The sequence below is a fragment of the Podarcis melisellensis genome (genome assembly GCF_964234715.1).
Source record: "Podarcis melisellensis genome assembly, chromosome: 15".
Classification (NCBI taxonomy): Eukaryota; Metazoa; Chordata; class Lepidosauria; order Squamata; family Lacertidae; genus Podarcis; species Podarcis melisellensis.
Window position 1 is genome coordinate 32,167,161 of NC_138532.1, and position 12,158 is coordinate 32,179,318.

Here is a 12,158-nt window from a genome sequence, read left to right on the forward strand (position 1 = left end):
TGCATTGCAGGGGGTTGGACTACATGACCTTTGAGGTCCCTTCCAGCTCTATAACTCTATGCTCCACTTGCCACTTAGAGAGACCCCCAAAAAACTAGGACACAGAGGCAAGCCCCCCCCCCAACTAGGACACAGAGCAAGCCCCATGCCACTTGGACACCCACATGTCTCAATCTGGGCTACTAGGAAGGGGAAGGCCAGGCCCAAGGCTCAACACGATTCAGCAAGTATAGATCTTGTTTCAGCAAGGGACCCCTGACCATTAGATCCAGTCGTGGCCGATTCTGGGGTTTTGGCGCTCATCTCGCTTTATTGGCCGAGGGAGCCAGCGTACAGCTTCCGGGTCATGTGGCCAGCATGACTAAGCCGCTTCTGGCGAACCAGAGCAGCGCACGGAAACGCCGTTTACTTTCCCACCGGAGCAGTACCTATTTATCTACTTGCACTTTGACATGCTTTCGAACTGCTAGGTTGGCAGGAGCAAGAACCGAGCAACAGGAGCAATCCCCGTCACGGGGATTCGAACCACCGACCTTCTGATCGGCAAGTCCAAGGCTCTGTAGTTTAACCCAGAGCACAGAGTCAGAAGCTATCTCCTGCTATTGCAGCAAGTAACACTGCCCCTGAGGTTCCATTCATCAGTCATGGGCCATTGATGGGGTCTATCCTGCCCTGCAATTTTTGTCTAATGGCCCTTTCCCAGCTATTTGAGGTTGTGGTCCCTGCCAGGAACATGGTTCAGAAGCTTCAGCTGGTCCAGAATGTGGCAGCCAGACTGCTGATAGGGCATCTGGCTGACAACCTGTGACATCAATGTTAAAGCCTCTGCACTGGCTGTTTTTCATCTATTATCCAGCCAAGGTCAAGAACCTTGTATTAATTTGCAAAGCCCTGAACGACTTAGGCCAAGGGTAGTTCAGGCACTGCCTGAACCTTTGTATCCCAGGTTGATTCCTGAGTTCATCTTCAGGAGGGCCATTGGTTGTTCCTCAGGTTGGCACGGCTTACTTGACAACAACAAGAAACTGAGCCTTTTGTGTCATTGGCTCGGTCCTGTGGAACACTCTGCCACTAGATTCAGCAGGCACCTTCTCTGCCAACTTTTAAACTCCTGCTGAAAGTTTTTCTGTTATGCAGCCAATTAAGAATACATCTTTCCACAATAACTAGCTGATTTCTGATTTTAACTTTTTCAAATTTTATGGTATGGCTTTACATATAATTGTTGTAAACAGCTCTGAAGTTTTTAATGATAAATAAATAGATAAATATTTTAGATAATAGATAAATATTTTTTATAAATAAGTCTCATGAGGCAGTTAGTTGCACAAAGCAGCAATCTCTTGCATGAATGACTTTTTTTTTCTTTTTGGGTTCCCTCCATCCTGAGTTATACTATTATGGTTAAAGGTAGGGGAAAATATTTCATCTTTAAAAAAATGAAAACCGATAATCATTTCCCATCTCTCCCCCTCCACTCATTCGCCCCACCACCACCAGGCAGAGATGCGAAGAAATGAAACGACACCAAAAGGAACTCAATTTCTCCGCAATTGAACCCTCAGCTCCTAACTGGGACTGAAGAGTCTGCATGCCTGAACATCACCAGAAGCCAACAAGGAATATGCATGCTTTTGAAAAAGTGTCGGACTTAATGCGGTTGAATCGTTAAAGAAAAGGAAAAACAAACAAACAACCTGACTTTATTTTTAGTTTTGTTTTTACTCTTGTTACATAGCTTCCCCTTCCACCCTTGTACATAGTGGTGCAAAGACTGGACAGCTAAATTATGGCTTAGGGTGTAGAATTTTGCAATGTCGTGGAGACAGGAGAGCCTAGATCCTTAAAGGTCTGCTTCTTCAAAATGCAATCTTTTTCCCTATAATTTTCTCTTCTTCCCCACCCTCCAAATCTTCAGTGCCCTAAAAACCTGTATTTTTCTGTCTCAGAAAGGAAGTGAGCTTATGGTAGTTTTGGGGAGAGTTCTTGACAGACACCACCCCTGCTCAGGAAAAGGTAGCATTAAGTGCTCCCTTGATGCTCTGACTTAATTTAACTCTCACCTGAAACCCATAAGTGAAAAATCACACAAATCGTTTTAGAGATTCCCCCCCCCCCACCTTCCTCTACATTCCAATGTATCTCAAGGTAGTCAAATACCCCTAAATCCAATCAACAATGTGCTATCAGAAGAAGATTCTTTTATGTATTTATTTTATAAATTTGCATGCTATGAATCAAATGTGGGGGGAATCATATCTAGGCAATGCAGATAACAAAATTGGCTTAACATAATCTGTTTTAAAGCCATCAAAAGTCATATCAGCCCAAGGACTGGGCCATACGTCTGGGAAAGCTTGAGTAAATAAGGATGTTTTAAGTTCTTAAGGAATCTGTTTCCTTTGATCAGTTTTTGTTGAAAAACGCTGTGGGAAATTTTTGTTACTAACATTGTCTGGGACTAAAAAAGAAGGAAATAATCCCAGTAGCAAAAATAAATCATTTTCTGGGATAAATTTCCCCTAGACTCTCCAAAAGAAAACTGCCTGGGCACATAAATTGAGCCAGAGTTGCAGATAATTTGGGGCAATGGCAAATCTTGGGATATTTAACCTTCTCCCAGATTCCTTTTTTGGAACTCAGAAAGAAAACGGTCAATGGTAAGTGGCTAAAATATGTGGGCATTATTTACTACTGAACATTGTCTTAGGTCAGCCTTGCCCAACCTGGTTGTGATCCAGAGGTTTGGGATCACAACCCCCATCAAGCAGCAGAGCTGCGCTAACCCGGGCGGATGGGACTTGTAGTCCAAAACATCTGGAAGGGCTTAAGCCAGACTGCCCTAAATGAACTATGCTATAGATCTTTGGGTAAATTCTGCAGTGGAAAGTGCCCTGGGGTGTAATTGCAACCCCAAAGGTCTGAGTTAATTTCAGTCCCATTCATTTATAATGTCTTTCAGTCTAACAACCCTGGGAATTACTGGGAGTTCTATAGAGGGCTGAATGTTGAATGGTCTCTGCACACCACAAAACTACAATTCCTAGGGTTGCGGATTCTGTGTTTATGCTGTGTTTTCATTTGCTGTTTTTATGTGAGAGATACAAGTCCAGCTTAAGCTGTTTTCAACCACGTTTTGTTGGGTAGGTCTGCTTTGCACTAGGGAGTGAATGCTATCAATGTCTTGCCACCATACTAACATAACATTTAAAAATGTGGGTGTTGCACCTTCATCTCAGGGATGTTACTGTGGCAGTTTTAGGTTTATCCTAGCGCCACAAAAGTTGGAGTGTTTGGCCGCTTGCCGTGACCAATTCTTGCACAATTTAATTTGCTACAAAATCTTTTTTGGGTGGGGTGGATTCTGGTGCAGAGTATTGTGTGAATACGCCACATTATCCTGCCACCTTTTTCTTGTTAAGGGTTTCCATGACCTTTGGGACACATTTCAGTACCCACGTGTCTTATCTTTCAAATAACAATAAGCCAAAAAGAAATTCCGTGGACCATTTGGAATAAGCAACTGCAGAACTGAGAATGCATTAACCAAATCTGAGGGGAACCCCTGAAGGTGAATGAGGGCTGAGCAAGCTGGGGGAAACTTCCTTATATCTCCAGGCTAACAAACGCTGGATCTGTTGAAGTTCTTGATTGTCATGCACAAACAAGTTGAAGTCACAGACACATATTGTTAAATGTACAGGAACAGTGCCAGGAAAGAAGGTGGCAACCCAATGTGTGTGTCATATTCATGTTCCTGTAGTTATCGCTTTGCCAATTGAGTTTAAGCCCCTCTGTGTCTCAACTTGGGCTATGCATTTCTTTGCTTTATTTATAGATAACTGGTTCATGTGTTGTGCTAAGGCAAACCATGGTTTAGGGTGAATGCCCTGGCTCCCGAAGAGGAGATTGCAGTTGCTGCTGGTTTGTTCTGCTGCTGGTTTGAGTTAAGCCATGGTTTTGTTTAGCTTGTTGTCCAAACCTGAGCTTGTCGTTTAACTCTCCTGGACAAAGAACAAGCCATAACTCCTAGGACAGTCCTTGGTTACTGCTCATGTTTAGCCTGTAGAGAGCTAAACCAGGAGTCCAGGCTCAGATGGCATGCTAAGCCAAATTATGGTTTGATTTAGCATGGGACAGCGGGCAAAGGGTCCCATGCTCTAGGATTCCGCATGTTGGTGCTAAGCCAAGCTTAATATAACATGCAAATCCATTGCTAAATTTAAAACATTGTTCAAACCTACTTATCTGTCATCTTTCCCAACCCAAAGATATCTCAGAACTGTAGTTTTTAGGCTATGAATATTTAGAGAAAAATGATGCAAGGGTTCGTTTTTCTTTTGTGAGTTAGTGGGGGGTACTGAAACTGTCCCCCCCAAAAAAAATCTTTTTGATGCCTTTTCTTGCAAAGCTGTTCACTTTCCAATTTACCTTGCCCTCATTCTCTCACTTACCCTTACTGATGTCATCAGGTAGACCAGGCTAGCCAATAGGATGCCCTTCAGCAGTTGTGGGATTACAACTCCCATCAGCCCCAGCCAATGGTCAGCGATGATGGGGATTGTAGCCGACCAACAGCAACTGGACTAGACTGTCTGCTCCTGAGATAGCAAAGCATGATAGGCTGCACAGTACTGCAGCAGCAATCATCTTGTGGCATGATCCCTGATTGGCTAGACTTTCCCTCAAGATGGATCCTAGAGGAAGCAGCAAGTGGGTAAACAAAGGCCAGTAAACAGGATACGAATCCGGGCATTTATACAATCTAAACTGGTGGGGAAGGATCTCTGCTGTACCAAAACGGCCAATTTCTGCTGAAAACTAAAAGTGGAGGATCTTTTCTAAAGCCCCAATCCAGCCTCTTTGCATCATTCTCCCTGCTCCAGTGCCCTTCCAGATATTTTGGAGTACTCTTCCTATCATCCTGGACCCATGGCTGTACTAGAAGGCAAGTTTGGAAGGTTGACTCCAATCTCATATCTTAGCTGAGACTAGACAATTCTATAATTCTATGAAGTTTGTAGCGCCCCCCTTTAAATAATAATAAAAGAAACAACTACTGGAATTCTCAGGGAAAGCCTAAACCAGACTCCAGCCTGATTTTGTCGTATATACCTTTGTTGTCTTGGAGGTAACGCTGCACCTTCTAGCATTTTTGTCAAAGGGTGTGAGTGAGGGGGGAGCCCTAATTTTTGGCAAAGTGAGGGAATCACCTCAGGCTCCAGATGTGGGGGGTAGGGGGCAGTGACAGCCTCCTGCAGATGTTCCCCCAGAGCCCCCTGACCATTCCATTCTCTTGGGGAGCAGAGCTGTGTCTGCCATGGAGCCCCTAAATTAAGGCCCAGGGCACAATGCTATCCTGTTGCTTGTGTTTGAAGGAAGATTCAGCTGCCGATCTAGCTGGCTTCTGGACGTAAAATGGAAAGGAGGCCATCTTGGCCATATATTTAAAGTGGTGTGATCCCAACTTGAACCATCATGGCTTCTGCCCCAAAGAATTCTGGGAGCTGCGGTTCGTTGAGGGTGCTGAAAGTTGCTAGGAGGCACCTATTCCCCTCACAGAGCTACAGTTCCCAGAGTTCCCTGTGAAGAGGTTTTGATTTAGTTAGACCACTCCGGGAATTGTAGTTCTGGAAGGGGAATAGTGGTCTCCTAACAACTCTCAGCGTCCTTAACAAACTGCAGCTCCCAGAATCCTTTGGGGGAATCCATGATGGTTTAAAGTGGTATCATAATGCTTTAAATGCTGGTGCCCCGGCAGCAAAAATGTCTTAGGCCAGCCCTGCCTAGGTTGAAGTCTTCTCAGTGTAGTTATAGCAGGCTAAAATCTGACAGGTATCCCCAAAAACTTCATCTGTGGATATATACTGGTTTTTGTTTTTTGTTTTAAGAGAGACAGGCAAAGAGAGATCAGTCACACATATTGGACCTGCTTACGCAGCTTTTGTTTTATTTTTTTTAAATGACGATTCTCCAATATGCTGATTGAATATCAGGCCACCCCTTTCTTCTTTATCACCAGCATTGTATAAAATAAGATGTTAATTAAATGATTGGGAGAATCACCAGGCCTCTGGGAGTGTACAGACTTGAATATACTACTGAGTTGGTTTTGCTGTACAGGAAAAAAAAATTCATGCATGAAATGTTGTTACTGTATTTAATATATAAATGTATTCGAGGAATTTTAATATGGAGGTTTTTTGGAGAGGGGAAAAAAACCCCTTTATAGATACTGTGTCTGATTTCAGGAAAGTTGTTTTAAGAAACAGAAAGAAAAGTTATTCTTCACATTCTGGCTGTGTTGTGTGTGTGTTCCCCTCCCCCCTCCCCCTTGCGGTCAAGGTGATCTCTGTTGGCATTTAAATTTTTTAGTCAGATGGGGAAGACCAACACACAGATTGTACAAGGCTATGAATGCTAATCGCAGTGAAAATCCAAGCCAATTGATAAAAATAAGCAATAAAAACGCTACAATTGTAGCGAACAGCATGAAGTAAAAAAGAAAGAAAGAAAAAAGAGGTATAAACAAAATTATACAATCCAAAGGGAGCCTTGACTGACAAAGAGTCAAGGAGAATAAGGCAGATGTGCAAAAGAGAGAGGATGGCACCCATTTATTCAGTTATTTAATTAAAGTAACCCAGACACAGTCAAGTCACCATCTGCCAGCGTCCAAATTCTGAGAGACCTCGCAACTCACAACAACCACAACAGCAACAACAACAAATTTAATTAACCGTTCCCCCAAAGCGGATGCATTTTGCAGATGAATTGCATGAGCTCAGCTGCTGGGTGGAGAGTCCTCTCTTGCAAGGTTGTGTCTGTGCCATTTTACTCCTTTCCATCTCAAAATATGTACCAGAAGTCACTTTGAATTTTGTAAGAAAAGCAACTCATAAGTTACAATAGCAATAACAGTCATTTATCATACATGGAATTCTCAGCACTCCCATCACAGTCCCTCTCGTCTCCTTGGATCGCTCTAACCCTGGAACCAGGAAAAGAGTCAGTTGTGGCTGTGGAAGTCTCTCTAGTTTTAGCAGGGGAAATGTTAGGAGGTTACTTTCCAACTAGGAAGACCTCAGCAAAACACCCCAATTCTGGGACACCTTCCCCATGCAGAGGTCCTTTGGCGTGTCTGCGGTGCTGATTGAGTTGTTGCTCTGGGACCCAAGTGTATCATTCACAAGGCAGCTTGCAAGACTCTAAAATTGGAGGTTGATTTTCAGCATGAGGGCCATTTCCCCTCTTCATGAACCCCCTGGGGGCAGCAGCAAGTGTAGCCCACAAAAGAGAAGACTGGTATCCATCTATCTCGGGAGACAACGGAGGACTGCGCCTTCAGGGGTAAAGCCCAAACCATTGGAGAGTTACAGCACTTGCTGTGGCTCTCCAGACCAATAGGGGAGAGACATGTCCTGTTGCAGCTGGGGCAGATGGAGGTGTCCATGGTGTTTCTTCTCCCTCCTCCCAGCGGTTATTCCTTCTCTGGTCACTCCTGTGGATACCCAACCTAAGTGTGTCCAGGCATTGCAGTCCTCTGCAAGGCATTCCCACATGCCAGGGCTGACGTTGCCAACCTTCATGTCACGTTTGCAGACATCTTTGTAACACGGAGTCGGTCTGCAAAAACCCCCAGATCCGGTTATGAGCCATTTCGGCACGCAACAATTATGTAACGGTGTTGTTTCTCATGGTGAGTCAAGCCACGTGATGGTGCCCATCCTAGCACACACAGTTTAGGGTTTGCAGTATTAGCTGGAGCTACAGGATAAGCTGCAGGTTGAGGGCACACCTAGTAATAATACTTGTGGGTGTCTTCCTTTTTTCTTTGAGGATACTGATAGATTTGTTGTTTGGTCTTTCACTACAAGCTTCTCCGTGGAAAAGCACACACCCAGTACACTTTGGCAGCAAATCCATGGTCCTGGACTGTAAATATGCTTTTGAACGGGGGTTATTTGCTCGGCACATCCGGAGATGCGTCACTCAACAGCAATCCACAGCAATCATTCTCGGGACAGATTAGCATTTTCCTCCAGGTCAGATTGGCCAGTGACTGGGAAGTGGAGGCTTCCTCTTAGGTGCCTTCTATGCAGCTGGTGGATTTATCCCCTCGGGTTGGGCTGTGCAGATCCAAACCTGTTGGCACACTCTAAGCACCTTCTCATGACTCTCCTGGTGGTGGTTTTTTTGCCAAGACAAAGGTGCAGTCCTGCTAAATGATACTGAGACCAGGATAGGGGCTAGAGGCAGGGATGTAGTTCAAACAAGCACAGCCAAGGGTACCAGGGGAATAGGAGAAGGGGGGCTGGGGAGGAGGTATGGACCAAATAGAACTTCCCATGCACCCTGCAGGGTTTGGGTGCACCACACCAAGCAGGATTGAACTCCCCAAGCCCACACACCAACCAGTTTAGCTGTGAGTTCAATCCTGCTTTTGGCGGGGATTGACTGTGCAAGCGGCCACTCCATCTATGTCTACTTGCACTGCACCTGACATCACAGATCACATCAGGTGTGGGGCAGGTGGGTGTGGTGTGGAAGAAATGGCCAGGTAAGCCAAATCTGGCCGCTGGGCTGGATATTCCCCACCTCTGGTCTCTTTGGCAATCACTTGTAGCCCAGTAAGATTGTCTTCCATAAACACAGTTTTAAAAGTCAGTCCATAAGTGACTGTGGAGGCCAATTCTGGATCCACACATCCTTCCACAGTGGGGACATAGGTTTCCGGGCGGGAGTTGATCATGGTGGGGGGTTTGCCAAATGTGCCTTCCTCTTAGCACGTTTCTCCCTTTCGTCCTGAGTTCGAGCGTCTTCAAATCCTGTGACACCTTTGGGTAAAGGCTGTTCTCCAGTTGGAGCGCTTGCAGGCCAGTGTTTCCCAGTTGTCGATGTTTATGCAGTAGTACCTCTGGTTACGTACTTAATTCGTTCCGGAGGTCCGTTCTTAACCTGAAACTGTTCTTAACCTGAAGCACCACCTTAGCTAATGGGGCCTCCTGCTGCCACTGTGCCACTGGAGCATGATTTCTGTTCTCATCCTGAAGCAACATTCTTAACCCAAGGTACTATTTCTGGATAGCGAGGTCTGTAACCTGAAGCGTATGTAACCTGAAGCGTATGTAACCCAAGGTACCACTGTACTACTTTTGTTTTTTTAGATTTGGCTTGAGAGAGTCTTTGAATCTCTTTTGTTGACCACCAGCATTTGTTTAGTCGTTTAGTTGTGTCTGACTCTTTGTGACCCCATGGACCAGAGCACGCCAGGCCCTCCTGCCTTCCACCGCCTCCCGCAGTTTGGTCAGACTCATGTTTGTGGCTTCGAGAACACTGTCCAACCATCTTGTCCTCTGTCATCCCCTTCTCCTTGTGCCCTCCATCTTTCCCAGCATCAGGGTCTTTTCCAGGGAGTCTTCTCTTCTCATGAGGTGGCCAAAATATTGGAGCCTCTGCTTCACGATCTGTCCTTCCAGTTTCAGAGCTGATTTCCTTAAGAATGGATACGTTTGATCTTCTTGCAGTCCATGGGACTCTCAAGAGTCTCCTCCAGCACCATAATTCAAAAGCATCAATTCTTCGGCGATCAGCCTTCTTGATGGTCCAGCTCTCACTTCCATACATCACTACTGGGAAAACCATGGCTTTAGCTATACGGACCTTTTTTGTTAAGGTGATGTCTCTGCTTTTTAAGATGCTGTCTAGGTTTGCCATTGCCTTTCTCCCAAGGAGCAGGAGTCTTTTAATTTTGTGACTGCTGTCACCATCTGCAGTGATCATGGAGCCCAAGAAAGTAAAATCTCTCACTGCCTCCATTTCTTCCCCTTCTATTTGCCAGAAGGTGATGGGACCAGTGGCCATGATCTTCGTTTTTTTGATGTTGAGTCAGACCATATTTTGCGCTCTCCTCTTTCACCCTCATTAACAGGTTCTTTAATTCCTCCTCACTTTCTGTCATCAAGGTTGTGTCATCTGCATATCTGAGGTTGTTGATATTTCTTCCGGCGATCTTAATTCCGGCTTGGGATTCGTCCAGCCCAGCCTTTTGCATGATGAATTCTGCATATAAGTTAAATAAGCAGGGGGACAATATACAGCCTTGCCATACTCCTTTCCCAATTTTGAACCAATCAGTTGTTCCATATCCAGTTCTAATTGTAGCTTCTTGTCCCACATACAGATTTCTCAGGAGACAGATGAGGTGATCAGGCACTCCCATTTCTTTAAGAACTTGCCATAGTTTGCTGTGGTCGACACAGTCAAAGGCTTTTGCATAGTCAATGAAGCAGAAGTAGATGTCTTTCTGGAACTCTCTAGCTTTCTCCATAATCCAGCGCATGTTTGCAATTTGGTCTCTGGTTCGTCTGCCTCTTCTAAATCCAGCTTGCACTTCTGGGAGTTCTCGGTCCACATACTGCTTAAGCCTGCCTTGTAGAATTTTAAGCATAACCTTGCTAGCATGTGAAATGAGTGCAATTGTGCGGTAGAATCATAGAGTTGGAAGAGACCACAAGGGCCATCGAGTCCAACCCCCTGCCAAGCAGGTAGTTGGAGCATTCTTTGGCACTTCCCTTCTTTGGGATTGGGATGTAGACTGATCTTCTCCAATCCTCTGGCCACTGCTAAGTTTTCCAAATTTGCTGGCATATTGAGTGTAGCACCTTAACAGCATCATCTTTTAAAATTTTAAATAGTTCAGCTGGAATATCATCACTTCCACTGGCCTTGTTATTAGCAATGCTTTCTAAGGCCCATTTGACTTCACTCTCCAGGATGTCTGGCTCAAGGTCAGCAACCACACTACCTGGGGTATACGAGACATCCATTTTTTTCTGGTATAGTTCCTCTGTATATTCTTGCCACCTCTTCTTGATGTCTTCTGCTTCTGTTAGGTCCTTTCCACTTTTGTCTTTTATTATGGAAATCTTTGTACGAAATGTTCCTTTCATATCTCCAATTTTCTTGAGCAGATCTCTGGTTTTTCCCATTCTATTGTTTTCCTCTATTTCTTTGCATTGCTCGTTTAAGAAGGCCTTCTTGTCTCTCCTTGCTATTTTTTGGAAATCTGCATTCAATTTCCTGTATCTTTCACTATCTCCCTCGCATTTTGCTTGCCTTCTCTCCCCCGCTATTTGTAAGGCCTCGTTGGACAGCCACTTTGCTTTCTTGCATTTCCTTTTCATTGAGATGGTTTTAGTTGCTGCCTCTTGTATAATGTTACGAGCCTCCATCCATAGTTCTTCAGGCACTAAATCTAAATCCTTAAACCTGTTCCTCACTTCCACTGTGTATTCATAAGGGATTTGACTTAGAGTGTATCTTACCGGCCCAGTGGTTTTTCCTACTTTCTTCAGTTTAAGCTTGAATTTTGCTATAAGAAGCTGATGATCTGAGCCACAGTCAGCTCCAGGTCTTGTTCTTGCTGACTGTATAGAGCTTCTCCATCTTTGGCTGCAGAGAATATAATCAATCTCCCCATCTGGTGATGTCCATGTGTAGAGTCGTCTCTTGTGTTGTTGGTAAAGTGTGTTTGTGATAACCAGCTTGTTCTCTTGGCAGAACTCTATTAGCCTTTGCCCTGCTTCGTTTTGAACTCCAAGGCCAAACTTGCCAGTTGTTCCTATTATCTCTTGACTCCCTACTTTAGCATTCCAATCCCCTATAATGAGAAGAACATCCTTCTTTGGTGTCATTTCTATAAGGTGTTGTAAGTCTTCATAGAATAGGTCAATTTCAGTTTCTTCAGCACCAGTGGTTGGTGGATAAACTTGGATTACTGTGATGTTAAAAGGTCTGCCTTGGATTCGTATCGAGATCATTCTATCATTTTTGAGATTACATCCCAGTACAGCTTTTGCCACTCTTTTGTTGACAATGAGGGCCACTCCATTTCTTTTATGGGACTCTTGCCCACAGTAGTAGATGTGATGGTCATCCGAACTGAATTTGCCCATTCCCGTCCATTTTAGTTCACTGATGCCCAGGATGTCAATATTTATTCTTGCCATCTCATTTTTGACCACATCCAACTTACCAAGGTTCATGGTTCTTACATTTCAGGTTCCTATGCAATATTTTTCTTTACAGCATTGGACTTTCCTTTCGCTTCCAGGCATATCCGCAACTGAGCGTCCTTTCGGCTTTGGCCCAGCCAC

The 12,158-nt window shown here is 44.6% G+C and overlaps 1 protein-coding gene across 3 annotated transcripts in view; it reads left to right on the top strand.

Annotated features, from left to right (window-relative positions):
- ATP2A3 (ATPase sarcoplasmic/endoplasmic reticulum Ca2+ transporting 3) overlaps positions 1–6,293 on the top strand; it is a 94,189-nt gene extending 87,896 nt beyond the window's left edge. For 2 of the 3 annotated variants that reach the window (XM_081890261.1, XM_081890263.1), the window contains one exon: positions 1,505–6,293. In XM_081890261.1, coding sequence (XP_081746387.1) covers positions 1,505–1,557 — 53 coding nt within the window. In that variant the 3' untranslated portion in view covers positions 1,558–6,293. Of the gene's footprint in view, positions 1–1,500 lie in introns of all 3 variants that reach the window. The other variant, XM_081890262.1, reaches the window with a different exon arrangement.
- Positions 6,294–12,158: the final 5,865 nt, after the last annotated feature.